Source organism: Chrysemys picta, chromosome 1 (assembly GCF_011386835.1).
Source record: "Chrysemys picta bellii isolate R12L10 chromosome 1, ASM1138683v2, whole genome shotgun sequence".
NCBI classification, from domain to species: Eukaryota; Metazoa; Chordata; order Testudines; family Emydidae; genus Chrysemys; species Chrysemys picta.
The window spans coordinates 104,521,194-104,548,038 of record NC_088791.1 but is presented as its reverse complement, the minus strand read 5'-3'; the positions used below and the strand labels follow the sequence as shown (position 1 = coordinate 104,548,038).

Below are 26,845 nucleotides of genomic sequence, written 5' to 3'. Positions count from 1 at the left end.
TAGCCCCGTAAAGTTGGGTTCTACTGTGTCTTCCTTGTCTGTTTATTGACCTCTATTAGAGCAGATATTTGCACTTTAAGAAATTTGGATTCGAATTTCCACACTGCCTTTGAGGAAATACATTAGCTAGCTTTTACATATGCACTTTTCAGCAATAGATCTCAAAGTGCTTTACAGTCTTTAATGTATTTATCCTCACACCACCACTCTGGGGTAGTGAAGATTAACATGTTCAAGCTAGGGCAATGAGGCTAAATGATTTGATCAAGGTCACACTGGAAGACTAGTGAAGCAGGAAATTAAACCTTGGTCTCACACTTCCTAGGCTAGTGCGCAATTCCAGTTTAGATATATGCTTTGTGTCTGAGGGGTAGCAGTATCCCCTCCTGCCTGCAGCAGAAAGCTACTATGAGGTTGCTTTGCATTTTTCTACAGTTGTCAGTAGTTTTTATTTTTAAAATAGCCCACTTATTGTGGAAAGTTCTTCCTACATTGAAATATCATTAGATGCTAGTTTTAGGTTAGGCATTAATATTATTGACATTTAAGAGGCTGTACTTCAGTTTCTCCCCCCCCACACACACTTCGTAACTTGCCTAAACAGAATGAGTAGATAACTTAGTTTTGTGTAACTAATACTAACTGCTTTGTCCTCCCCTACATGAAGCCATTTTCTGAACATGGATTTGTCTGGGATTACACTTGCTGCTGAATACTATTCAGCACATCTTCAGCTGCCACCACAGTTCATTAGTGTAGCACAGACCAATTCAAAGTAAAGTTGTGAAGCAACTGCATGAGCATGTTTGGCTGGAGAGTGGAAAGTATATAGAAGGTAACTTATTCAATTGCCCTTTCCTCCCCCCATACAGAGATGATTATTTTGCAAAGAGTTTCTATAGAACAGTGATTTAGTCAACAAAAGAAACAAAGCACAAGCTTGTAACTTGAGTTTTTATTTACCATGTGGATTTGCTGAGACAGTTATACAAGAGCCAAAGCTTCAACTTCTCCAGAGATCCCACCACAGGGCCTGCAAGTGACAGATGGGAAGAACATTAAGAGAAACTCAGGTTGTCCGAGTCCCTCCCATATCAGTACAAGCATATGCCAATAAAACCCAAACCATCTACTTAAGCCTTTTTTGGCAGGAACCTGTTTTCCCATGATAATGTTCTAGTGCAAAAAACACCTACATTAACAGCTTCAATGGTTTTTAAAGACCTTTTTAAAAGTTTGAATTCCCACCGCAAATGGAAGAAGTTTGTCTTTTAACCAGTCTTAGATGGAAACAAGGGCTTGACAGCAAATACTTTCATCTTTTTGACACTTGGGAAGGGAGGGAAGATACTTCCTTTAACTGGAGAGCTTCAAATGGGGGGGGAGGTGTGTGTGTGAAGAACTAAATCAATGTCTCCATTACACTTTTAAAAGGGATAGTAACATCCTTCTTCGGTGGATCACTAGTTCTTAGCATTAGTAGAGGCAGCAGAAGGCAGTTGCTGGATGAGCATAGTACCTCCTACTAGCTTTTAGAACTCAAGTGCCCACTCAAAGATTTAACAGATGTCAGTCTACATTCCAGACAAATCCTAAAAAGGAATACAACTAAACTTTGAAGCACAATCCTGTTAGGATTAAAACTAGTCTTAGGGGCCTATGTGCATTTAGAATTAGGAATGGGATCTAGAGCCTTTCAACTCTACTTCACTGGGTACAGTAAGTTATGGCATCAGGAAACAGATGGAGAATTCGATGCAAAAAAGCTTTAGTTTATTCTTGAACTTTTATAAAAAACCATGGTGAACAGTGGCAGAAGATACAAGATTTATCCCACTACATGAAATAGATTAAGGCTATCACAAAACTACTGAATGACTTAGTAGCAGGATAAGTGCAAATACTCCTTTGGCTAGGAATGTGAAATCTATTCTTCTGTCCAATAAAGTAGCATGTCCTCAAAACTAGATAAGGATAGTCACAAAGCATTCTAAGCTCATGTAAGTCCCAGACAATAGGGGACAATGCAAACAGCTAAGAAAAAAACTACCCAATTCTGTGAATCAGTACATTAACAGAGGAAAGCAAAAGGCTCCTGAAGCTTGCCAGTAAATCTTACTGGCAGATATCCCTCTTCATGTTCAGGAATACCCTGAGCATGACAAATAGGACAGTACAAACACCTAAGGACTCATCTTGAACTCGGAATCAACTGTGCTATGGGAGAATCCTGTTCAGTGTTCACTGTACATCTACATCAATTCACAGGGGACAGAGGTTGGACATTAAGACAAGTATAGCTTATTCTAAAGATCATCTGAAAAAGGGAAAGTTTCAAGAGAACCTACACATTGGTAGCTGAGCTGTAAATCTATTCTTCATCATCAGGAGGGATCCCCAATTCCTCATCTGTCCATTCCGAAGGATCTGGGTAAGGAAAGTGACCCTTGCAGCAGAGGAAAAACATTCAATAGTTAGTGAATATTTCATTTTCTACTGAGGGTCGTGACCTCAAGTGGGATCATTCCATCAATATATGGGGGTCATAGCAATCCTGAGTGTACGGATGACACCATTTCATTAAATGGTATCCACTGCACAATGTGACCTCACACATGAGTGCAAGGTCATGTAGGATGCTATTTTGCTCTACAAAATGGTGGTCCCTCTCCAATGTGATCTCACATACACACGGTGTGTGCCGATCTTGAAAATCAAAATCCATATGGCATGACCTTACAGGTACAATGTGTGCAAGGTCACGCTGCATGGAGGAGGCTATTTCAGGAGCAAAGCATGGGAAGCAATACATGACAAAATGGGGTCATGCAGGGAAAACTTTTGGGAACTTCTGATATACTACCCCAAGAAGAGATCCCAAATACTTGGTTAGTAACTATAATGGATGCTAGAGGCCCATTCTTTCTACAAACACAACAAATTTGGGTGCTATAACATCTATCTCCCCCTGGACTGGATCGGTTTGGGATGGCAAAGGCATTGGATTGAATGGTACTTAGGCACCTAAATCCCAGTTTTGGCTCCACTGGGATCCACAAAACTGCTGCCAAACCCTGTGGTCACCTAAACTTGCTTGTCACCTACATTTTTGGGTAAAAGTTCCCTGAACATCTAGGTTTCTGCCTCTGTGCAGGTGCACTGCTGTCTCCCTCTAGGAGTCTGGACACCTATCTCCCACCTAATCCCCACAGCGATTTGCAAACCAGGGTTAAGATAGGCATTTGGCCACTTAAGTCACATGCAGGTCCCAATCTAGTAGGCATGCCTAGAGGGCACCAAATTTCAGATGGAGGAGGAGCTGAAGGTGGTGGTGCACTCCTCCACTTTTAGACTATAGGTTAGAGCAGTTGCCTAGGATGTGGGAGATACAGGTTCAATTCTCCCACCCACCCCCATCCCTCTGGACAGGGAGAAAGGATTTGAATGGAGGACTCCCACCTCTCAGGAGAGTGCTTGAACCATTTTGAGTTCAGGGATATTCTGATGTAGGGCTCCCTCCATGTCTCCTGCTGAAGCTGTACCACTGTGGATAAATGATAAAGTGACTGGAGCAAGAAGTCTAGCCCTGAAGTCTCCCACCTCCCAGGCAAGTGCCAGAACCAATGGACTACACTGTCTCTCTCTCTCTCTCTCTGGCCCAATAACTGTTCCACTTTAGAAAAATATTTAAATAGTCAGTGGCCCAGGAAACAAGAGAATATAAGAATGATTCTGCAGTCCAGTGGCTAGGACACCCATCTGGGAAATGGGAGACCCCAGGGCAAGCCCTCTTATTCCAATGACTGGAAATAAGGCTTACATTTTTAATAGTCAAAAATAATTAACATGGGAACAAAATATCAAGAGTCAAGGTGGATTCTTCATCACTGGATTTTTAAAATCAAGATTGGATTTTTTCTAAAATCTGCTCTAAGAATTATTCTGGGGAAGTTCTCTGGCCTGTGCTATAATCACAATGGTCCCATCTGGCCTTGGAATCTAAGACTATGAATATCTCATCATATATCCACAGTAGCACAGCTTCAACCTGGGTCTCCCACATCCCGAGTGCTCTAACCACTGGGCTCAACTACCAGTGCTGCCACCTCCTCCTTCGGCCCATCTTGTGTGGAGTGAGGCAGCTGCTTAACTCATACTACTCCTGGGGGAATTCTGAACTACTGTGTGCATAATTAATGAGCCACACATTTTTATTTTTTTGTGCAAAAAAAAAAAAAAGCCTCTGCAGAAATGTTGATACAGTTCTGCCTTTTGCCCACCAGAGGGCGCTATAGCGCTAGAGCACAGCAGCAGCTCCTGGCCAGTGAGGGAAGAGAAAGAGCCTACTTTCTTCACAGCACCTGTCAGGCCAGGTCAGGAAACAGAGGCTATGAGGAGACAGACAGCATGGGATTCTGGTGGGGTCAGTCAGGGGTTTATAAGGGCTAGTGGGGGAGGACAGACTAGGGCAGGGGCTGAATGGGAGTGGAGAGATTGGGCCACAGGGGGGAAGGGGTACAGGGACACATAGGGACAGGGTATAGAGACAGTGGAGTGGCTATGTGGGGGCACAGACACATGGGGCCAGGGAAGGGGGTACAGAGCCACATGGGACAAAGGGAGGGGTGCCTGAGTGGGGGTGGAGGGACACGGGGTGCAGGAACACATGGGGACAGAGGCAGATATGCCTGACTGAATGGGAGAGGCAAGGGGTCAGCCAGGGTCTGCATGGGGGAAGCTCCCTAACAATACCTCACTTCCCCCGGGTGCAGCGCCTCCTGCTGGTCATCCTGGAAATTAGCTCTTTTCCAGCTCTGGAGTGCCCTCTGCTGGCCGGTGGCTCACCTGCCTCAGGCCCCCCCGTGTCCCTCCCAGATCCGGTGCCCTTTATCTCAGAGTTCTGACCCAGCAGTACCCCCACACTCTGGGTCTCCCCTCCCTGGGGAACCCCCAACCCTCTAAACCCACCGTGCCTCAGTGGCTACTGCCAGTCATCATCTAGCCCCCTTTCGCTGGGGCAGACTGCAGTCTGTAATGGCCACTCTTCATTGGCAAGGTTTGGACCAGCTGCCTCTGCCTAACCCCAGGCTGTATCTCTGCAGCCCCAGTACCCTGTCATAGACCTTCATCAAGGCCTTTAGCCTGGGGGTTTACAAGGCTGGAGCTCTCCAGCTCCCTTGCCCTATTCCCCAGCACTGCTCTGGTTCAGGTACTTTCCTCTCAGGCAGCTAGCCCCTCTCCCTTCAGGGCTAGAGTGAGACTCTTATAAGGGCCAGCTGGGCCCTGATTGAGCTGGCCACAGCTGTTGCTGCCTCCCCAATCAGCCTAGCATGGCTGCTTTAATCCCTGTTCTTCAGGAGTGGGGCAGCTGCCCCACCACACCCTGCAAAAAACCTGTTTCATACTTTTCCCACCCATACACAACAACCCCCGCTCCCCCCCAGTTGACACCCACGCTCCTTCGCAGCAATTTACTTCTGTCTCCCTCAGCTCCTCTGTTACCCTGACTTCCCCAGGCCATTGCACTGCCTCTGAGGGGTGCGGGAAATACAGTTCTGTATTGTAGTTTAAATGAATTATTACTCAGTGTTCTGTATTAATATGCCTAGTAAAGAATCTGTTTGTCAAAAAACATTTCCTGAATCTTTTTTGTTGTCTGTATTGTTACAGACAAACTTGCTGACAAGCTTTTTGAAATAAATGACCAAAAATAATTGAAACTGGTGGGATTATATGGTGTTATTTTGACAAATAAAATATACAGAATTTTAAAAGACTGTGCACAGAATTTTAAATGTTTTGGCACAGAATTCACCCAGGCGTATCATACCCATAAGAAACAGCTTAATCACTTAAGCCCCTTGACTCCAGAAGTGGGGTTCCCATTCATGGATCACGAGGCAGAGCTAGAAGCCTCCCTGCAGCAAGACCAAACAGTCCCCCTGAGAAAGAGGTAGGACTCAACATACCATCCCCCTCCCAAGTCAGCATCTCCCCCTGGCTAACTTACACAACTCACCACCTAGCACGGTCACTTTGGCAGAAAGGTGCCCCGCCCCCCATTGTACTGGGGGCGGAGGGGCTTAACTCGGGCTTTGTGCCGCGCAGGCTGGTCCTATGATTTTCTAGGCACCGCAGCCATCAGCATTGGAACCTCCCCGCTCACGGGCCCCTTCCCCCGCCGCGCCGGGCCCGGCCCCCTCTCACCAGCACCGAGCCCGGGTCGTGCCAGAAGTGCCACATGATCCAGAACCACATGAAGCCGCTGAGGAGCTCGCTGTGGATCACCTGCCGGCGGGTGACCTTCGGCATCTGCCGGTAGCGGGGCTCGTCCCCCGCGCTGCAAGGGAGACAAACACAGGGCCCGTCAGCGCCCGGCCTAGCCCCGCCCCCGCCGCTGCCCCCGGTTCCCGCCCCCGGCCCCCACTCACTGCCGGAGCCCGGCCGCTCTCCTCACGTCTCTGGCGCGGAGGATCCGGACCAGGCCGCCCCCGGTGCGGCCCAGAGCCCCGAGCATGACGCCACCGGCCGGGCCGAGCCGCCCGCCGGTCCACCAATGTCACCTTCCGGTGTGGAGGAGGGAACGTGACCTCCCAACAACAGCCGCTCTGATTGGCCTGAGCCCCAGCTGGGACATACCAACTGTAACCACGGAGGGGGGAAAGAGAGACAGAGACAACCCTACCGCCTCGACCTGCGACGGGGACCCTTACCCGAAGTGGTGCCCTCCCGGTCCCAGTAATGCGGAGAAGCGCCACCCTTATGGTAAGCAAATAATTGTTATCCCCCCCCTTTTCCAGGAGTGGTAGCGGTCCAGGCGCTACCAAGTCCCGGGAGGGGGATCCGGTGAGCTGAACCCCATAATTAAGGCGGGTAAAGAGCGGAGGAAACATGGCAACTCCACAGAGCCATACATGGCCCGCCCTCCTGTAGGGGTGTGTGTGTGTTACCTTAGTCTTTATTAACGGACGTGCAGAAAAAGGCTCCCCACAGCGCCGGAGATGGTTCCGTCCACGGCGTCTGGTTACCAGGCAACGGGATCCTGAACTGCAGATTCCGACAGGCGAGTCGAAGCCCGGGTAAGTGAGGGGCGGAGGAAGGAGCATCCCCAGACACCCCTGCCCCGGGGGGGGGGGCACACACCACACACCGGCCTTGCCTTGGGGGCCCAGAGGGAAACGCCTACACACCCACACTGACCCCTGCCCTGTGGGGTAGAAGAGACCCACACACACACCCGCCCTGGGGTGGGGGGAACAAATCCCCCCACACACATCTGCCCTGGGGTGGGGGGAACAGATCCCCCCCACACACACTGTGCCCTGTCCTGGGGTGGGGGGGGAAGAAATTCCCACACACACACACACTGTGCCCTGTCCTGGGGCGGGGGGGAAGAAATTCCCACACACACCCTTTGCCCTGCCCTGGGGTGGGGGGAACAGATCCCCCACACACACACCTGCCCTGGGGTGGGGTGGGGGAAAGAGATTCCCCCACATACACACTGTGCCCTGCCCTGGGGTGAGGGGAAGAAATTCCCACACACACATACCTGCTCTGCCCTGGGGTGGGGGGGAAGAGACCACAGACACACACCTGTCCTGCTCGGTGGATGGAAGGGGTCAGAACCCAGAGCGCTCCATTCTCAGCATCTCACAAATATAAATACATCGGGGTCCATGCTGTTCGGGGAGTAAAAGCAGGGCTGGGCAGTGATGGCCACCACCTTCCAGACAGAAAAGGCTCAGAGGGTGATAGGGAATTTTAGGGGAGAAAGTACCAAGCAGGGCCGCCTCCAGGCACCAGCGGAGGAAGCATGTGCCTGGGGCAGCACATGCTAAGGGGCAGCATTCCATCCATTCTTGGGGCGGCACAGTCCGAGCGGTTTTTTTTTTTTTTTTTTTTGGCTTCAGCAGTTTAGGGCGCCATTTATTTATTTATTGCTTGGGACAGCAAAAATGGAGAGCTGGCCCTGGTACCAAGCATAGGCATGGAGGAGAAGGTTGGATTGCCAGACCCAAATATTCACAAATCATTACTCAGGCCCCCCAAAATCATGAGATTGACTTAAAAATCAAGAGATTTAAAGAAAAATAATACATTTTTGGTCATTTTTATTTTCTTTCTGGTGTTTGAATCTCTAGGTCACACTCAGGTGACATTTTCAAGCCCGAGGGCTAGAAACTTAGTTTTATTTTTTAAATGAAAGCTGAGAGACTCCTGTAAGCACATGATTCCAGGAACTGGAACTTTAAGAAAAACACCACGTAGTGTTTCAAAGTAGCAGCCGTGTTAGTCTGTATCCGCAAAAAGAACAGGAGTACTTGTGGCACCTTAGAGACTAACAAATTTATTTCAGCATAAGCTTTCGTGGGCTACAGCTCACTTCTTCAGATGCATAGAGTGAAACACACAGACAGAAGATATTTATACATACAGAGAACATGAAAAGGTGGAAGTACGCATACCAATTGTAAGAGGCCAATCAATTGAGATGAGCTATCAGTAGCAGCAGAAGAAAAAACTTTGAAATGATAATCGAGATGACCCATAGAAGGTGTGAGGAGAACTTAACATGGGGGAAAAAAATTCAATTAGTGTAATGACCCAACCACGTAGTGTGAATCTCATGATAAAATCATGAGAGTTGGCAACAACTCTGCAATTAACAAAGTATTAAAATGCTGGAAACCAGCACATCTTTCCCTAAACTAAGTTCCCTGCTGGTTCTATTAGCCCATGCAGCTAAACTAGTGATAGCACCAATGGGAATTGTTTTTAAAAGGCTTTTATCTGCATGAGAGAGTGATAAGTTAACTGTAATATCCCTGAGTTAATGGGAAGTGACATTGCATCCACACACAAATTGATGCTACAGCTGATGTCTGCTGGCCAACAGTCTGTGAAAATTACTCTCTACAAGTTCTAAGGGTGATGCTGTAGTTGGTGCAAGCTCATTCATCTGAGTGCCTACATGATGCATCCTGCTACTGGGATCAGATGCTGTAGTGTAGACAAAGCTTTGGGTGTGTGTTTTTAAAGCAGTTGGAGAACTATGGGAAAGTAAACACACTGAGTGACATATAACTGCTAATTTAGCACAGATATTGGGAATAGATTGGATTCACCTTGTACCACAAGCCCTTTGTAAAGTCAGTTTTAAGAAGCTTTTCATAAATGGTCTGTTTGTTTTGCAGCTGGTTGTCTTTGTGCTTTGGCCATGTCGGTGCTTTCTCATCCCTGCGGTGCCACCTTACCTTTGTTTGGTGATCTCCAAGACCAGAATGTCACCTTTGTGGTCAGTATGTTGGAAGGCATGTCCTCCAAGCAGGATTTTCTGAAGGAGCATCTCATAAAGACTCTCTTCTCGATGGCCAACAGTCCAACAGAGTCCACATTCAACATCATAAGTTTTGCCAGCAAGGTAATGCCAACACAGCCATTGCTGGGCAAAGGGTTAAGATTTTATAAGAAAGGTGACATCAATGGAAACAATGCTTATCATTGTTGCTGTGTTTGAATTATAGCAATTAACTAGTGTAATCTCTGCCAGGTGAGGTGGCTGTAACAAGTTAATGGTCCCCAGTGGGGTGAAATAAGTATAATAGGGTTGGAAAATGCCTAGCGGATTACCCAGTCCCTCTCCCTGCCAGCATAGGATTATTCCTCATAGTATAATTTCTTGTGTTTTGAGTACTTGGTTCCACAGCTGGCCTGGGTATATCCTGCTCCTGTTTGAGAGCTGACAGTTGTGGCAGTGTCAAATAAAGGAATTCTAACATCAAGTGTGATGGTTGGTCCACACATTTTCATGGTAATACTCCAAAATCTGGAAGAGCATTCTCATGCAGTAGCAATGTTGACTTCTGAGCTCTGGGAACAAATGGAAAGGGGTGGGATTTGCTGGTAGATGCCTTGGGATCTTTCATGCATGCTTCCTTACACTTGCTTCCTTATTGCCTGGTCCTCATCATCCCTTTCACACTTTGCCCATCCATGTGGTCCTCTTCTAGAATAGTGAAAGATGATTTTCCTGCTGCCCTATCACCATATCTTCCTTTAGTTGAGGGAACATGGAACCCATCTCTCTGACATCTTCTCTTGGATGTCTCACCAACAATTTAAGCTTAATATAGCCAAAACTGAACTTCTGACCTCTCTTCCCACTATCTGTCACTATTGTTAACAGTACCATCCTTCCTGTCATTCCAGCCCCATAATGTGATATGATCTTTGACTCTTCCTTCTCTCTAGCCCAACACAGCCAGGACATGTCCAAAACTTGCTGTTTTTCCCTTCATAACATCACTTAGATTTGGTCTTTTCTCTCTGTCCATGACTGAAATAACTCTAGAACAGAGGGAGTTAGAGTAATCTAGCGTATTGACTAAAATCAGTCAGCTCACAGTTACCATACTGAGTTATACAGATGGTACACAGAAAAACATGAGGTGGAGGTAGACAGCAATAAACTTGGGCTTTGGAATCTGTGATTACACAGAGAGTCTCATAAGACACCATCATAAGACTGACATTCCTTTTCATTTTTAACCAGGGAAATTTCTGGCTTTCTACCACAGCCCTTGATGGGTGATAAATTCATTGTATTCTCCTTCCATCTTCCTCCAAAGAAATCCTCTACAACCCTGTTGGGAGCCTCAAAACTCCCCTCACCCTTAAAGTCCATAGAATGGCACCCCGGTTTCTTCTCCAGAAAGTTTAGAGCCCATCAGATCTTAACTGACTAGAGCAATTGTATTGCAAGATGTGAGAAACTCCCTTCTCCATCCCAGAGGATGAGCAGGCTGAGAATCAAGTCCCGGATCTCACATATGTCAGACCATTTACCAAAATATCAACTAGCTAACCCATTTCTCAGGTCTATCAATTTTTTAAAAAATTCTGTGTTATAAAATATTTGCTTAATAGATGTTTATTGTGTTTGGTTACATATTTTGGCTTTTGTACAGGTGGTAAAATGGTGCACTAGTTTGGTCAAATGTTCACTCAGTAACATCATTGAAGCAACTGCCTGGATTAGAGCTCTGCAGTGTGGGAATGGTGCAGATGCTGTGAGTGCTTTGGCTATGGCATTTGAAGATCCCACCTGCCAGGTGGTATACTTGGTCACTGATGCACTCTCTGAGAGTGCTTCAGAGGAAATCTGTAGCCTTCTTGCAGAGACTGGCGAGGAACGCCCAGTGCACACTGTGTACTTGGTAGAAAAGCCAGGTGACTGTGAAAGCAGCACACAAAAAGAAATGGAGAAAGTAGCCAAACAGTCTGGAGGATCCTTTCAGGTGATCACCCTGCACCCTTCTAGAGCTTCAGAAGAGGTAAGTCAATAACAGCAGTTTTAGATTAAATGCATTTTTGGTAATCCCAGTCCACATAAACAAAATTTCACAAAACCAGAGCTAGGGCAGAGGAAAATTTTTCTCTAGAAAGGTGGCCAGTACATATTTTGTCTGGCTACCTGCAAACAGAGCTTCCTGTGAATAAAAAAAGGAAATACATTCAGAGTCTCTGTTAAAGATTATGTCAGAAATTTGAATAATAAATAATGGAGATAACCCATCTCTTAGAACTGGAAGGGACCTTGAAAGGTCATTGAGTCCAGCCCCCTGCCTTCATGAGTAGGACCAAGTACTGATTTTGCTCCAGATCCCCAAGTGGCCCCCTCAAGGATTGAACTCACAACCCTGGGTTTAGCAGGCCAATGCTCAAACCACTGAGCTATCTCTCCCCCCCCCCCTGTGAAGATTGCACATGCACACAGTTGTTCTGAGTACTCTCTCCCTTTCTGTAGCACTCACAGCTTTAGACTCATACTTGGGAGTGTAGTGCATGCAGTATGCTCTACCTCAGGGGGAAAGGAGCATCTCATACTGCTCTTGAACAACAATACCTGAGACCAGTATTAGGGTTCAAATTTAGATATACATAGGTGCAAACCTGAATTTGGCCTCTGAAGTGGTGTAGATAGGCTTTCAAATGAACTGATTTCAGCTTTTGAAAGGAGAGACCGTGGTATCGGGGAAGGAAATGGAGATCCTGGAGGAAGCCCTTGCAAAGAAAGTATACCTTACTCCTGCCAATTCATTTCACATTTACCATGCTAGCTGTTTGTGCAGCAGTGATGGCTACAGTAGGTCCAAATATCTTTTTAGACATCCCATTGCTATTTGGATCACCGTCAGCAGGTAACATTGAATATTGTCCTTCTAAAAAAATAACGGTACTGTTAAGCAGTGCATTTAGTAAGCAAAATATTAATAACACTTAGCATTTGTCTAGCATAGGTTTTCACAGATTTTTTCCACAGTGTGGACCACATCTTAATAAAAGGGTTATGTAGGGCACTTGGACACTGACTAAAGAAACAGATGATGATTTAGCTACCACATGTTCACAGCTTTGGTTTATTTTGTATTTATTTTCTAGTCTCTTAATGTTCCTCCTTTTAAACCTTTAGATTGCTTGAAATGGCAGAAATCAACTATAGCACACTTATAAGAGCTCATATACATTGAGGGGTGTGGTTAAGAACCAAGGTAGATTGCTGAATTTTGTTTGAGTGTGAATTGAAGCTTTAAATATAAAATAACTGGTTTATGGGTTTATGGCTTCATTCAGAAATTAGTTTAATTTTCTGCTTCTCTTCCCTGTTTTCCAGGTAAACCCAGGATGCACCTCAAGCATCCACTGTTGCAATGCTATCAGTAAATACCCCTCTTGTTCTCTGCTGATGGGTATTCCCAAAGCACAGTAAGTCCAAAATGTGGAGCATGGGACTGCCAGAACCATTAGCATAGTAGCTCAATTTGATAACCCAGTGATGGAAACAACTGGGAAACCACCCCAGTTTTGGGTGGATTTTCTTTGTCTTTAATTTTCATAAATTGAAGAAATCTGCATTATCTACTGTGAGAATCTTCATCCCTTCCTAGAACATACCACTATCCTGTTTCCACAGCTTTCCTGTGTACGTCTGTGCAAATTCTCCTAGGATACCTCTGACAACCTTGACAAAGGGAGATTTAATGGACTGGTCCCCAGAGGCTCCCCATTTGCTGAGAGGGGCCCGAGTCCTGGCTAGGAGAGAGACTGATGGATATTATTATCTGGGCCACATTGCCCAAGAGGTGAAGGTAAGTCGTTAATGTAAATGATGGTTGTAAATGATTCCTCCTTGGGTCACATGTGATGTTTCTCCCTATTCCTCACCTGGGGTTTCGCTAGGGTGGGTCTCCTTTGGCTACCCCATCTCTCTCTCTCTTGCTGGATGGGTATCAAGATGTCCTGCAGTGGCTCACAATGGTAGGAATCAAGCTCAGGGCAGATTGTTAGGAAACAGGGCACAAACCCCAAACTGGTTGTGAGTTCTATATGTAGATGTCACTAATCAATTGTCAAGTGTAAACTCCTCAGGCAGACAGTCCCCTTGAGTACTCTGATGTATCTCACCACCCAGGTAAGCTTACTTTTGTGATCGATGGTCCCTTACACCAAAGATCACAGCAATAGAAGTCAGGTTACTCTCAGTCCCAAAGAACCAGTCACTTGCCCTAGGTCAATTGCACTTTAGATCTCACACCAAAGACGACACTTGCAGCCAATCCTATAACAAACTATCTAAAGATTTATTATATAGGAAAAGGAAACAAGAGTTATTTACAAGGTTAAAGCAGGTAAGCATATATACACACAAATGAGTTCCAATCTTAAGTTTTAAAAAGTAATAGAAGCTTCCATAATAAGCAAGCTCTATATGTCCTTTAGGGATAACCCAGGCTAAGCACTGAGGATCTTTTGCTTATGCTTAGTAATTCTTGCCACTCAGAGTCCAAGCAATATAAAGATACAGTTCCTCCCTGTTATGGCATTTTATTTGCTTCTTCTTCACGTGTTTTGAACTGAAAACTCAGCTGATGAAAGGAAATCACTTGCATGACTCCTTTTCATCAGAGGGAGGAGAGCAATCAACAAAACTCTTTTATCCTCTCTGATGTTTCACAATAGTTCACCTGGGCCTTTCTTTTGAGACAGGACATAACATCTTCTGTTGGAGATTAGCACTTTTACACTAATTAATGTCTCCTGTCTGGTGACTTACACAGTCACAGAGACTTATAATACAAATGCTTAAATATTACCTTACAATATGGGATACAGATGTTAGAAGTGAGATTAATACATGCAGCAGCTTACAAGCATTCAATAAAGTCTAAACACTAAGCACATTTTTATAATTCTAATGCCTGTTTACACACAGGTGAGCCAGAATGGTTCCAGTAATGTATTCGTTAGTGTTCCGCTGAGGCTTGAGGTCCTTGGCATAAGCTGGTATCTGGGGCTTCCTAATTATGTTGTTCTTTGCTTTTCAATGACTCTTAGCTGTTTACAGCAAGGAATCCTGCAATCAGAAGGACACACATTTTTGGTGAATGCCACAAGTTGTCATTCAGAGCCAGTCACAGCCAGCAAGTCGTTTATATTGCCTTCACCCAGCTCCATCCAAGCTGGCATGAAAGTCTAGCAGCTAAACAATGCTTGCCAAAAAAACTGAACAAACTAAAAAGGCCCCTCTCCTGGATCCCTTCCTCCATAGGCATCTCTGCTGGGGTGGGTTTTTTCGACTCCCCTCTCTCTCAGTGGCAGCCTCTGTTGTTCCCTGGGTCTCTATTTGCAGCAGATCACCTGCCATGGAGTGGCCTGGCTCCCAAGACTTCCCCTTCTGGGGGAGTATGACACAAGGGCCAGAATATGCCATTACAGTGCTCTTTGTTCAGAGGGCCTGGCCTTTGTATAACAAAAGTGAACAAAAATGCTTTTGTTATGGAGCCAATCTCTGTAGTTATCAACTAAAGACAGGTTTTCTGAAGAAGGGAATGCTTACTGAAGAATTCCATTGGTATGAATTGTGTTTGGTTTTTAAGATGACATAATCTCAGGCCTCCTTGGCTTTCTTCTCATTGGAAATGTGCAATCAGCAACCTTTTATGGTCAACTGAGTATTTCATAGCCATACAAGGAAAAGCTGGGTAAAGAACCAGGGTTTGAGCTAAGGATCACTTAAATTAAACAAATGTGACTATTGCAAAGCGTTGATATCATTCGAATGTGCAATCACTCCCCGTATGAAATCCCCAATACAGTTAATATAAGTCATTGTTTTGTGAGGGAAAAGGAAGATGCTATCAAAGACCTTCAGAGATTATTTTATCTGGGCCAGTGGAAATCAAACATTTTGCAAGATGATGTGTCTGAGTTCAGGATGAGGATACTAGGGGGCAGGCTGGCTGAAATAGCTGCTCTATATCACCATTGTTAACTCTGTGACCTACCCCAATAGTGGAAAAGACCATGCCCTCTCTCGTTTTAATCAGCAGGGAAACCGACTGTTTTGGGAAAAACAGGAGAAAAGGATGTTGGCTTCTTGGCACTTGTAGAATTTAACATTGACCTTTCCCAACAATTTGCCACTTGCGGAGCAGAGGAACTACCTGAATTACTCCCCACTCCTATAGTGGATGCTCAAATTAAAGCAGTAAAAATTATGGCATTGGGAGCATTTTACCATTTTATTTTCCCCTTTATTACTATGTAACTGAACAGGCAGCCAAAAGCAGTCTGTCTTGGCTACCCTTTTTCCACCGACTGGGGTGATAGAGGTCTTCCTTAGCATGGCAGTTGTGCTGCTCATCCCCAGTGAACACATTACTTGCAAGATCCAAGAGTGAAGGAAGGGGAGGGCTTTACCTGGCAATCCGCTATGGTCTTCAAGCTCTTTAACTACCCTTAAAGACAAACGTGGACAGAACAGAGTAAAAAAATGAGTGTTCTAGGTTCAATGGATTCTCTGACCATGTGCTATTTCTTGGAATTTCTGCCAGTTCCCCCTCCCTAGTGTTAGCAGCCCCTAGCCCCTGTGTTTGGCCATTTGTGGGACTCACCTTGCATACTGCACGGTTTAATCCTGCAGGGCTCCAGGGAACGTTTTTTAATCGAGTTTGAGAGAAGTCGGTTGCTGAAAGGCAAGGTACAGTTTCGCATGCAAGAAACACCCCTCTATGACATTATCCACTATGAAGATGCCAGGCGACAGCCACTAGCTCCAGGAGACAGAGTCTTGGCACCATGGGAGGCTAAAGGTGAACGATATGGCCCAGGCACTGTACTAAAAGCTGCAGAGAGCAGTGAAGCACAGTTAGGTACAGTACATTTTTTCCTATTGTTATTTATATTGGAGTAGCACCTTGAAGTGTGCTAGACACTGTACAGAGAGGAAAGCAGTGTCTGCCGCAAGGAGCATACAATCTGTAATTTGCTTTCCCTCTTCAACCCTTCTCTTTTCCTTTCAGTGCGGCTAAGTAACCTTTTCCTGTTCAGTGCCAGAATCTAGTGCTGCTCCATGAATCAAGCTGTAGGGCTGCTTTATGAATGGGGACTTCGAAAGCATTTAATCTGTTGTGGAGCCAGGTGATACCACTTCTAACATAAAGAGAAAAAAAAGTTCTGGGGCCTCTTAGGTACCCAGATGATTTAGGCTACTCTCCAGATGCATATTGGGTGAAATCCTGGCCTCACTGAAGTCAGTGGGAGTTTTGTATTGACTTCAGTGAAGACGGGATTTTACCCATTGTCTTCTCAGTACGTTTGAAAGAGATTAGTGTGAATCCTAAATATATAAAGCAAAACCACTTTTAAATGGTTACAAAATCTTTCCCTGCTTTCTATAGTACAAGATCTTGTTTCATCTCCAGGTCTCCAAGATGTCAATCAGGCATATTTTTGGCATGCTTCTAAAGTACTGTTTGTCATTTATTTCTATTTGTAGCCAGTGAAAACAGCGGAGTGCTGGTGAATTTCTGGAATGGTCAGACTAAGAAGGTGTCCTCTGATTTAGCTCTAAGGATCCCTCTGCCCCTAAGTGAACGCATCATCCTGGAACTTCAGATGCCATTAGTAGCCAGGCAAATGTTGGTGGACTCAAGCTCAGACTATCCCTACATTGTGACACCTGGTTACAGAGCTTCAGGGCATGGCAGACAGGATCACTTAGATCCAGTTTGCTGGCAGGGTTCCACACAGATTCAGTCATGTCCTAACTGCAGCTCTGGATGTTCCTCACTTTGCCATTGCTGCCTTGGAGCCTGGGTGCCCATCAGGCCCACAGTGAACAGAGCACAACCAGAAGATGTCCTGATCCCAGGAACAAGCCTGACCAAAGAAGAGCTGAGCAGGAAGATAGAAGAACAGCTGTCTAAAGGGAGAGTCCCCATTTCAGAAAGGGTCTCCAAAGAGGAAGATCAAAAGGAAAAGAAGAAAGAAAATGTCCCTAAAGATTTAGGATCCTCTGTGGAGATAGGAAACAAGGGTACAGAACCCAAGAAGGTAGAGAGTGCTTCATACAGACTATGGTATTACAATATCCTTTGCTATAGCTGCAGTAATATCCATGATTCTGTTTTCTGTGGCAAAACATTATTAGAAATACTGGACTAGATTATCATGTATACCTGAGTTCTGCTAAGGATGGGGAAATCATAGATAGCTTTCTACCACTTTTCTGAGCCTTTGATCCAGGGAATAGCTGGGGTCTCATTTATTCTCTGGCACTGGCTGGAATAGACTCCTAGTGGCTACTCCACCTGTTCAGGATCACTGGAGCACAACACAATCTAGCCACACCTCATCCTGACTTGGCATGCCCCCTTTACAGTGTGGGTACGGGCAGGAGAGGGTGTCACTAAGATGGTTTTGTACCACTCAGTACAGAAGGAATCCCTATTCACCCTGTTAAGGCAGCTCCATCCATGACACAAAGGAGATAGGACTAAGACTGAGGATCTGGCCTATATTGGTTCCACACTTAGGTATTTTTGGCATGTTTATTGTTTCATTGACATGTTGACTATTGGTTCCAAAGTAACTTGTATGTTTCACTCTTAACATTTGATTTGCTTGGTTATTGTTGTTCTGCATTAATATATGAAATAATACAGTGTTAAATGCACATACAAAGATAACATTTATTGCATCAGATGTCTGTACAATTAATTAGCAGCATACCTAACTGGCCATATGTAAATCATGATAATTACTTGTACAAATGTAGGCATTTTTGTGCACACTAATGAGTCTCTTTGGCTTTAACAAATTTGGTCCCCCAAAGATTTTTAAACCAAAGATCAGAATAAAGATTTCTTTTTTTATAAACAAGCACTTTGTAATACTAAACAGTCCTTCAGAATTTGGGGGTTTTATTTTATTTGCTTTGTTTGTAGTTTATGACACTTTGGGCTGAGTGTTAAAGGCAGATCCTCAATTAGTATAAATGGTCAGAGCTCCATTCATAGATTAATACATTTTCAGTCCAGAAGGGACCATTATGATCATCTAGTTGAACTTCCTTCATAAAACAAGCCAGAGAACCTCACTCAGTAACTTGAAATCACTGGAGTTATGACAATTTATACAACTGAGGATCTCCCCCATAAGATTTTGCAATTTAATAATGAATGCATTTCTTCCTTTTCTGTTTAATTTGGTGCTCATGGGAGGGAAGGCTATCAGCTAGAACGAGGCCTAGTTCATGCAGGTACTGTGCAAGCTTCTTCGTATGGCTCTCCAGAGAACCACAATTCTGATTTACCTCACCTCCTTCTAGTGCGTGTCTGCCAATGCACCTTATTCCTGGCCTGCTATTCCAATTTTGGGTCCCTTTAATGCAGAAACATTGTCAGTTGTGGGGTAGCTTTTAGCTGCAGACAAACCTAAGAAATAGGCAGAAACTCCTATGTTTAAAGGCTTCACTTATTCCTTGAATAAAGAAACCAGTTTTATTTTCCTTCTGAAACCCCAATTTCAAGAAGAAGTTTGGATTGCTTGTGTCGATGTCAAAATGACAGTAAAGTTGGTCACCACTGTGTCAGCAATGACAGCTCTTCCTCTCCAAGCAATGTTTCCCTACAGCTGAAGGCTCGCCAGTCATTCAAGTAGTATCAGCCAGGGTTAGTTTATACTAACGATGGGATTAGTGCAGTAATGGCAAGATCATACAGTAGCTTATTTTGTAACTTCATGTTACTGACACATTCTACTCCCCAATGGCTCAGCATTTTGATAGTTTCCTGTTGTTTCCAGAGCCCTCAGAAGGAGATGACTTCAACACGTTTGATGGGAGGTGCTCGTGCCATGGTTGATATTGCTGTCCACCCAGATACCTGCCTAATGGAGCCAATGCATGATGACAAAGAAGACAGCAGACACTATGGGGCTGATCCCGACTCTCTTCAGAAGAATGAACCTGGTATTGATATTGTATCAACTAGCTGTTTCATACAAGCCTAGGACATGCCATACTAGATGAGAGCACTGGTTCTTCCTGTCTGGTCTCTTGTCATTCCTGGTGCCTTAAAGGAAGATGAAAAAACACCATAATGCATCTGGTCAATCGTGCTCTGGTATGTGTAGGCACTAGTGGTTGTGCACTATGGTGATTTACTTATCTTCCTCTGAAACATGAACAGTTTCTTTTGGGCTCCTGCGGCTGCCACCTTCCCTGAAGTATGATCTTTGATTGCCCCTGTCTTAGCATGCACTACAAATTTTATTAGTCCTAAAGCTATCCTACCCTTTTAAAAATCTGACTGTAGTATTTGACTGGACTGCCTATGGCAAAGGATTTCACAAATTGACTATAATCTGTGTGAAGAAATACGTACTCTTCTTTGTTCTGCTCTTTAATTGCACTTTAATTTAAGAGATTACTGCTCTTTAATTGCACTGGGTAACCCCTTGTTCTAGTATTATAAAAAAGGTTCATAGTCTAAAACATCTTTTAATTAAGTCCCCTTTAACCAATGCCTTCCTCACTTAAGAGAGATCTGTGAGATGTGCAGGCAACTGGGAGTGGATTCCAAAGGCCAAAGCCTCCTCCAGCCGCACCACCTATTTAGTGCCATTGTTCCATTCCCTGTCCTGCCTCTTACGTGGAGAGGCTGAAGCTGGTATAGCAGAGATGCACATTTCCTCACAGCCAGTAACCTACAGTAACTCCTACTGAGAGAGGCTCAGTAGATGTGAGCACAGTCAACGCTTCATCCCAGTTACTGGGTAAAAACTCCTCCTTGTCTATGTTGGCAAGATTATTTTTGAAAGTGGTGACTGTCCTGTGGTCACTAAAAAGCTCTCACTTCCTTGGGGAGAAATAGTACTTACTGGTAATAGAAAGGTCTTGCTTGAATGCATTTTACATTAACACCCTTTTCTTTCTATCTGTTCACCATTTTATCAGGTGTCCATCATCTGTTATATCTCTAATTTGTCTGAAAGCTCTTTTTCAGTCCAGCATGATAGAAGCTCCAGCCCAGCATCCCCCAAGGAACCCTCCCGTGAAAGCACATGCTTTCAGCACTTCCAGTCTCCAAGCTATGTTTGACCGAGTGGATCAATCACTGAAGAAAGACCGCTTGACCATTGAATCAGTTCTGCGTATACAGAGACCCCACAGTGCTCCGAGTACACAGGTTAAGAGCACACAACATTTTCTAGAAAGAATAAAGCAAACATTTGTTATTGCTGACCCAATGCCTGGTCAAAAGCCTATTTAAATCAGTTGAATAGACTCATGATTGGCTTATGCCACAAAGTTCTTTTTGTCAATTTCCTGAAAGGTTATTTTCATATGGGCCTAATTAGAAGTAAGGAAGTCTGATCTCTGATTGGCTAAATGTCAGGAGAATGAGTTGACTATTGGACACTGGCTCAAATTCTCCAGTGCACCAACTCCCATTATCCTTGGCCATCTCTATGCCAGCATAAATTAGACAGTCTGAAGGCTGCTCTAATTTATGTTGATTGTCAAGAGGACAGGGATACCTGGCCAAACCCCAGTCACACTCTTTGCTGGCAGCTGGAGGTGTAGGTACCTCTACCCCATTGTGGGGGAATCCTCCAATGGTGTAATCCTCTGGGCCAGACTATGCTGTTTTAAGGGTTGCATTATGTGGAGAGTGTGGTGCAAAGCAGCTGTACTATAACACACAATCTGGCCCAATTAGTTCCTGGCCATTAGATTCACAGGATTTATTCACATGGCATGGTATAAATCAACTAGCATGGCCTCATTTTTGTCTATTTTATGGTGACATGTACTGCGATAGAAGATACATACACCCATACAAACATCAAACCCCCATCAATGCATGGTGTCATTGTCCAGGAACAGGACATTTTCTTGTATGCTGATATTAATACTTAGCCCTTCTGTGGAGCTTTTCATCTTCATATACTGACTAATCCTCTCAATCATCCTTGCAATATATAAAAGAATAATTCTTCTTTTACAGATAAGGAAACCAAGGAACAGAACAGTTAAGTGACTAGCCCAAGGCCATAAGGGGAGTCCATATGAAAGCTGGGATGAAAATTGAGGGTGTCTTAGTCCTCAATACTGTGTTCTAGCCACTAGATCAGTGGTTCTCAACCAGGGGTATGTGTACCCCTGGGGGTACGCAGAGGTCTTCCCGGGGGTACATTAACTACTCTAAATATTTGCCTAGGTTTACAACAAGCTACATAAAAAGCACTAGCGAAGTCGGTACTAACTAAAATTTCATAGTTTATATTGCCCTCTATACTATACACTGAAATATAAGTACAATATTTATATTCCAATTGATTTATTTTATAATTAAATGGTAAAAATGAGAAAGTAAGCACTTTTTCAGTAATAGTGTGCTGTGACACTTCTGTAGTCTTATGTCTGATTTTGTAAGCAAGTAGTTTTTAAGTGAGGTGAAATGTGGGGGTACACAAGACAAATCACACTCCTGAAAGGTTGAGAGCCACTGCACTAGATCACACCGCTTTTTCATCTTCCATTTATAAAGCACCTTTTAATTTTTTGAAGTTTCACTTTATTTGTTTAAAATCTTTCCAGCTGTAACACATTAAGCATGAACCACTCACAGGGCCTCGGTTTTGCACATGCCACACAGCAAAGAATAGGAAAACACTCGAAAGATTTAGCAAAGATACCTACAGCTTCAGACACTGACTTTTTAATTAAAAAACAGCAGAAACTCTACATGAGCCTTCTAAGGACAACCAGGAAAATAGGGAAGGCAATTGCAGCCTACAGTTCCTAAAGCAAAGGAACTATAGCTTATTGTTATTTAAATTCAAACTTGTATCTGAAGCTTCAGGTACACTTGTATTAGGAGTACACTGCATATTCAGGAGACAAAGTAAACACTGCACAATGAGATAAGAACTCAGCGGATGCTTCATTGCTCATGCTTTTCATCCCTAAAGATATACTTTTACAAACTGCAAATAAGAAACACTCTCCAGCACTAAAATACAGCCACTTCTTATGTGAAACATGACAACTGCTTAACACTGGATAGCAACATTACACCCCAGGAAGTCATGAATATAATATCTGTTCAAAACTACAGGGAGAAATTTCCTTTCCTATAGGTAGGCAGAATGTAGTTATCCCCGCTGGAAATTGTCAGCACATGTAGGTTAATACCCCAAACTCTTGTAAAATCCGATGTGGGATTTTTAACAACCACAAGTGGTCAGAACTTCTGTTCTAATCCAAAAGTTGCTGTAACAACAACATAGAGCAGTTCCATGTATTGGGTCAGTACTGACTAAGCTGGAACAGTACTGCCTACTGAATTGTGAATACCATTTCTTGAAGTACCTGGATTTTCCTTCACCCAGCTAGTTATAGACCATGCTTGACCCTTCCATAGAGCTCCTGAAATGTGCTAGTGTCAGACCCATCATGCTCACAGCTGGGAAATGATGCTGTGACAACAATCAATAAGTGTTGCTCTCAGAGCTTAGGAATGACATTGGAAAACTAAACCTTACTGATTATACAGGACTTCAGTTTACATTAGGAACAAACCTTTACTGATATTAAGGACTTTTTCTTTCAGAAATCAGTCACCAAAGGTGCAACTCAAGAGAGCCTGAGAATGATGAACTTCAACACAGCCAGGATTGAGCACAGAAGGCAGCAAGAGGAGCTGAGGCAGCAGAAGAGGGAACAAAAGCAAGAGGCAGAAGGCCTCAAATGCCAGTTGATGCGCGACAGCAGGCGGTAACAGTGTGGGGTGCAGGTGGGAGGTCACAGCGGGGAGGAAAGATTTCAGCAACTCCTGAGGGTTGTCCATCTCTTTATAAGTACTGCGTATTCTGTAGGGCATGCTTCCTGAGCTAGTGCTTTGGTACAATTTATCTTAAATGTTTATAGAGTGTTTCCCCACCCGTGTGTCTGAATGCTGGTCACAATTGTCCATTTAGAGCCTAAGACTTGGCGGGGTTGAGCACCCTCAACTCCCATCCGCTTCCAAGAGAAGGGAAGGCACTTACCACCTTGCAGGATTGGGCCCTTAAATAGTACAGTTGGTTTAGTTATGGTTATGAAATGTACTCCTTCTGCCCTCCCCAGCAGCTGGAGTTTACCCTCTTCTTCCTGCAGTTTGATTAATTGAGGAATTTCCAGTGGTGACTCATGAAATCATACATCGTTTAGTATGAAAACATTCTTACCGGTATATTTTATTATGAGGCAGAGGAGTCAAAATTATGCCTAGCTGAGGAATCTGCATTGGTAACTTGCCTGTGAGGGCAACACCTAATTGCATGCAATAGAGTGGGATCGCAGTTGTCCTCATCTTTGGGCTTGCCTACACGAGGAGTTATTCCTAATTAACTCCCGGTGTGGATGTTCTCTTTCTGGAATAAGAGTGCCTTCTTCTAAATTAGCGTGATCCACTTTGGAAGTGGATTATGCTAATTCAGAAGAAGGCACTCTTATTCTGGAAAACAGCATCTATACAGGGAGTTAATCAGGAATAGATATTCCACTTTGAATTCACACCCTACCTTAATTCAAATTGACTTTCCTGTGTAGACAAGCCCCATCTTGATCTGATCTCATCATATGCTGGTGAAAAAAGAATAGTGTATGCTGGGACCTGCTGAGTCAGGCTGCATCTCTAGTAAAGATTAAGGTAGTCTTGGGCTAGATTGTAGACTGTAAATGTGGGCTGCATTTGGCAACAAATTGCAGTTTAGCCACCCCTGTTCTAACAGGGCATAGCAAAACTGGGCACAATAAAGCAAGAAGTAAAGAAATACATGGTGGCTTGAAAATGCAAGATGAACAGAGGGATGCAGAATCTAATAGCTAGCGATGGTTGCAAACTTTAGACAACAAAATTTCACATCTTTTTACTATTTTCCCACCATCTGTAGTAATTATTTGAGCAGGAATTTGGCCAGGAGATTGGGGTTAATCTCCTTAACATTGGAAAAAGTGGTATTGTATCTTCAATGTCCAAAAATTGTCTGGACTTCTGGTTTACATCCTATTTATTGACACTTCTATGGATGACCCTTTGTTTCTCCTGGTTTCTGACAAGCTTTCTGGAAATTCTGTTTTGGAAACAGAGAGAGGTCTCTTCAGAGGACACTGCAAAGCTTGGAGAAGCAGCTGGAGTACAATAACATGGCCTGCCAGCACATGGCAAAGCTCCAGACTGCCAGGGCAGAGAGGAGCAGAAAGGAGTCCTCCTTGCAGGAAGAGGAGAAGAGAAAGGAGTGTCAAAGGCTGCAGTTCTTAAAGGCACAGCACTTGCAGAGAGAGGAGTTGCAGGCAGAATACAACCAGAGGAACTATGACCAAGACAAAAAGAGGCAGGTGAGGGTTATTTCACTAATGCTTTTCTTGGACTCTTCCTTCCCCTGCACTGGCACCAACACACTGTCTAAAATAGTGATATTATTTGGAGATACAAATATGAAATGTGAATTTAACACATGCAAACTGATGAAAGGAGAGACCGAGATCTCCATATCTCTAAGGACTATTTCAAAATGCTGCATGCCAGCCTTCTGCAGCAGGAGTCCATGTAGAGAACTGTTTAGAAGGTGCTGGCTGTGGCAAATTCACAACTACCCCATTCCCAGTTTCTACCAGAAACAGGCACTGGATGAGACTGAGACTGAGAGCTGGTTGTAGGACTTCAAACATCCCTTCACTTCCTTTGCTGTAGGATATGCTGAGGAGCAGAATGCAATCCCGGCAGGAGACCTTAGAACGAGAAATCCAGGAGCAGGACACCCAGCAGAGGAAGCGTGAAGATGCCAAATGGAGAGCATTCCAAAATCGGGATCATTTCCAACAGAAGCTGGAAAAGGAGTGCCAAAAACATTATCACCTCCAACAGTACCTCAGAGAGCAGAAACTTTTGATGCTCCGGGCCTCGCTGCTGTCATAAAAAGACTGTCTTCTACGTATGAGTCCGTGTGCTGGGGCCTAGGAAATGGTGTTATTGAAACAAGCAGAATTATTATTATTAGAGCTATTTGATATCTCCCCTTCATCACAGCTAGAGGGCCTTTTCAGGTATCTGTCGCTTACGGGCCTTTCTTTTTGGACAGTCTAACCCAACTATTCAATGTTAAGACTCCCAGCCAGCTGTCTAGCTTCCTTGTGCCTTATGTGCTACATGTGTAGTAGTCTAGCAGATGGATGCAGCCCAGGTCAGGGCTATGGATGATAATGCACAGGAAACGAGAGAGGAATTTGCAGTGTGATTTGCCAGCACAAAAAAACAGCGCAATGTTGAGCTTCAGACACAGACATCCCAGGGAGCAGGAAGGTGAGAGGCCCTGCCTGTGGGACTCCAATGAGAGCATCCCTGCAATATTGCATTCAGTTCTGAGCCCCTCAGTGAAAGGAAGATGGCGATGAACTGGAGGGAGTGAAGTACCATAATGATTAGAGTCAAAATAAAAATACTGTATAGCTTGGCCAAGAGAGAGGAACATCAGGCTGCAAATACCAAGGAAGGAGAATAATTATTTAGGCTTCTACAAGAGGTATACTTAGGAGTAGGGACATAAAAATAAGAAACATTTGAATGTCAGGAAAAGCTTCCTGAAAGCACAGTCTGTTAAACTGTGGGTTAAACTTTCCCATAGGAATTGTGGAAGCCCCATCCCTGTAACCATTTTAAACTAGCCTGGGCACAGCCAAAGGAAGTCTAGTGTTGTGAACAATTCAGCACTGGCAGGGGGGTGAACCATGTGACTAGGTGTGACGTTCTGTACCTCAAAGTAGCACCCTGGAGCCCCCATATTCACTACTATGAGATGATTAGGATGTGTTTCATACCGAGGATGCCTTGGGAGGTATCATTTTAAAAGTCTTAATCTGTTGAATATTAATCTCCTGTTGGATTGTGTGTGCTATCATTATATGTGAAGTTATGAAGTATTGCTATATGTTGTGAGGTTGAGCACACACAGACAACTAGCCTTTCAGTTACAACAAAGGAGACGCCATCAATAGCCAGACAGCAATAATAGCTCATCAACACACAATTCAATATCCCAGAGACTTCTCCGAGAAGGCACGTACACCACGTAACCCACATCACAGCAAAGATCTTTCCAGCAAGCTGGAAGAAAGCATAAAAGAGAGGCAGTGACATCATCATCACTTGGCCTTTCTTCCCCCACAACTCAACACCTGGAAGAACGTCTGGCGGACAAAGACTTTGAACTGGGGAACTTTGGTCCCAGGTTGGAAGGTAATCCCAGCCTCTGTAATGAGGAACTGCAACCTGCTTGGACCATCTGTCAGGGTGAGAAAAGCTGTTTGTTTCAACTCTTGCTTAGACTAAAAGTTTAGGATTTTGAATGCGTGTTTGCTTTTTATTTTCTCTGACCTTTATGCCTATCACTTATAATCACTTAAAAGCTATCTTTCTGTAGTTAATAAATCTGTTTTACATTTTACCTAAAA

General features: G+C 44.2%; 2 protein-coding genes across 14 annotated transcripts; one reads left to right on the top strand and one right to left on the bottom strand.

Annotated features, from left to right (window-relative positions):
- Positions 1-940: 940 nt before the first annotated feature.
- On the bottom strand, positions 941-6,597 carry NDUFB2 (NADH:ubiquinone oxidoreductase subunit B2). Of its 3 annotated transcripts, none has more exons than XR_010592241.1 (5): positions 6,432-6,574; positions 6,208-6,340; positions 3,460-3,544; positions 2,349-2,446; positions 941-1,033 (listed from the first exon to the last, which is right to left on the bottom strand). XR_010592241.1 is itself a non-coding variant. In XM_065565735.1 (5 exons), the coding sequence occupies exons 1-5, from the start codon at positions 6,515-6,517 to the stop codon at positions 960-962; spliced, it is 450 nt and encodes a 149-aa protein (XP_065421807.1). In that variant the 5' UTR covers positions 6,518-6,597; the 3' UTR covers positions 941-959. The 3 variants fall into 3 exon arrangements, 2 of the variants coding, with proteins under 2 accessions (XP_065421807.1, XP_042707773.2); XM_065565735.1 differs by having other exon boundaries at positions 6,458-6,597; XM_042851839.2 differs by lacking the exon at positions 3,460-3,544.
- Positions 6,516-26,845, top strand: LOC101944303 (uncharacterized). 11 transcript variants are annotated; one of them, XM_005296369.4, is made up of 14 exons: positions 6,604-6,765; positions 6,977-7,079; positions 9,198-9,424; positions 10,971-11,336; positions 12,677-12,768; positions 12,977-13,151; positions 15,986-16,214; positions 16,841-17,397; positions 19,150-19,315; positions 20,341-20,534; positions 21,357-21,380; positions 22,965-23,128; positions 24,484-24,733; positions 25,089-26,845. In XM_005296369.4, exons 1-14 carry the CDS (start codon positions 6,742-6,744, stop codon positions 25,311-25,313), a joined length of 2,796 nt encoding a protein of 931 aa, XP_005296426.2. In that variant the 5' UTR covers positions 6,604-6,741; the 3' UTR covers positions 25,314-26,845. The 11 variants fall into 11 exon arrangements, with proteins under 11 accessions (XP_065421698.1, XP_065421721.1, XP_005296428.2 ...); XM_065565626.1 differs by lacking the exon at positions 6,977-7,079 and having other exon boundaries at positions 6,516-6,765; positions 22,965-23,080; XM_065565649.1 differs by lacking the exon at positions 6,977-7,079 and having other exon boundaries at positions 6,516-6,765; positions 24,484-24,729.

Excerpts from the sequence above, each read along its gene's own strand:
- LOC101944303 (XM_005296371.5), top strand. The coding sequence starts at position 6,516 with ATGACGCCACCGGCCGGGCCGAGCCGCCCGCCGGTCCACCAATGTCAC. Across the intron at positions 9,425-10,970 it reads TCATAAGTTTTGCCAGCAAG|GTGGTAAAATGGTGCACTAG; the intron begins GTAATGCCAACA and ends GCTTTTGTACAG. Across the intron at positions 20,535-21,356 it reads ACAGTGCTCCGAGTACACAG|ATAAGGAAACCAAGGAACAG; the intron begins GTTAAGAGCACA and ends CTTCTTTTACAG.
- NDUFB2 (XM_065565735.1), bottom strand. The coding sequence starts at position 6,517 with ATGCTCGGGGCTCTGGGCCGCACCGGGGGCGGCCTGGTCCGGATCCTC. Across the intron at positions 2,447-3,459 it reads TTCAAGCACTCTCCTGAGAG|GGTCACTTTCCTTACCCAGA; the intron begins GTGGGAGTCCTC and ends CTCTGCTGCAAG. Across the intron at positions 1,034-2,348 it reads TACAGCTCAGCTACCAATGT|GCCCTGTGGTGGGATCTCTG; the intron begins GTAGGTTCTCTT and ends TGTCACTTGCAG.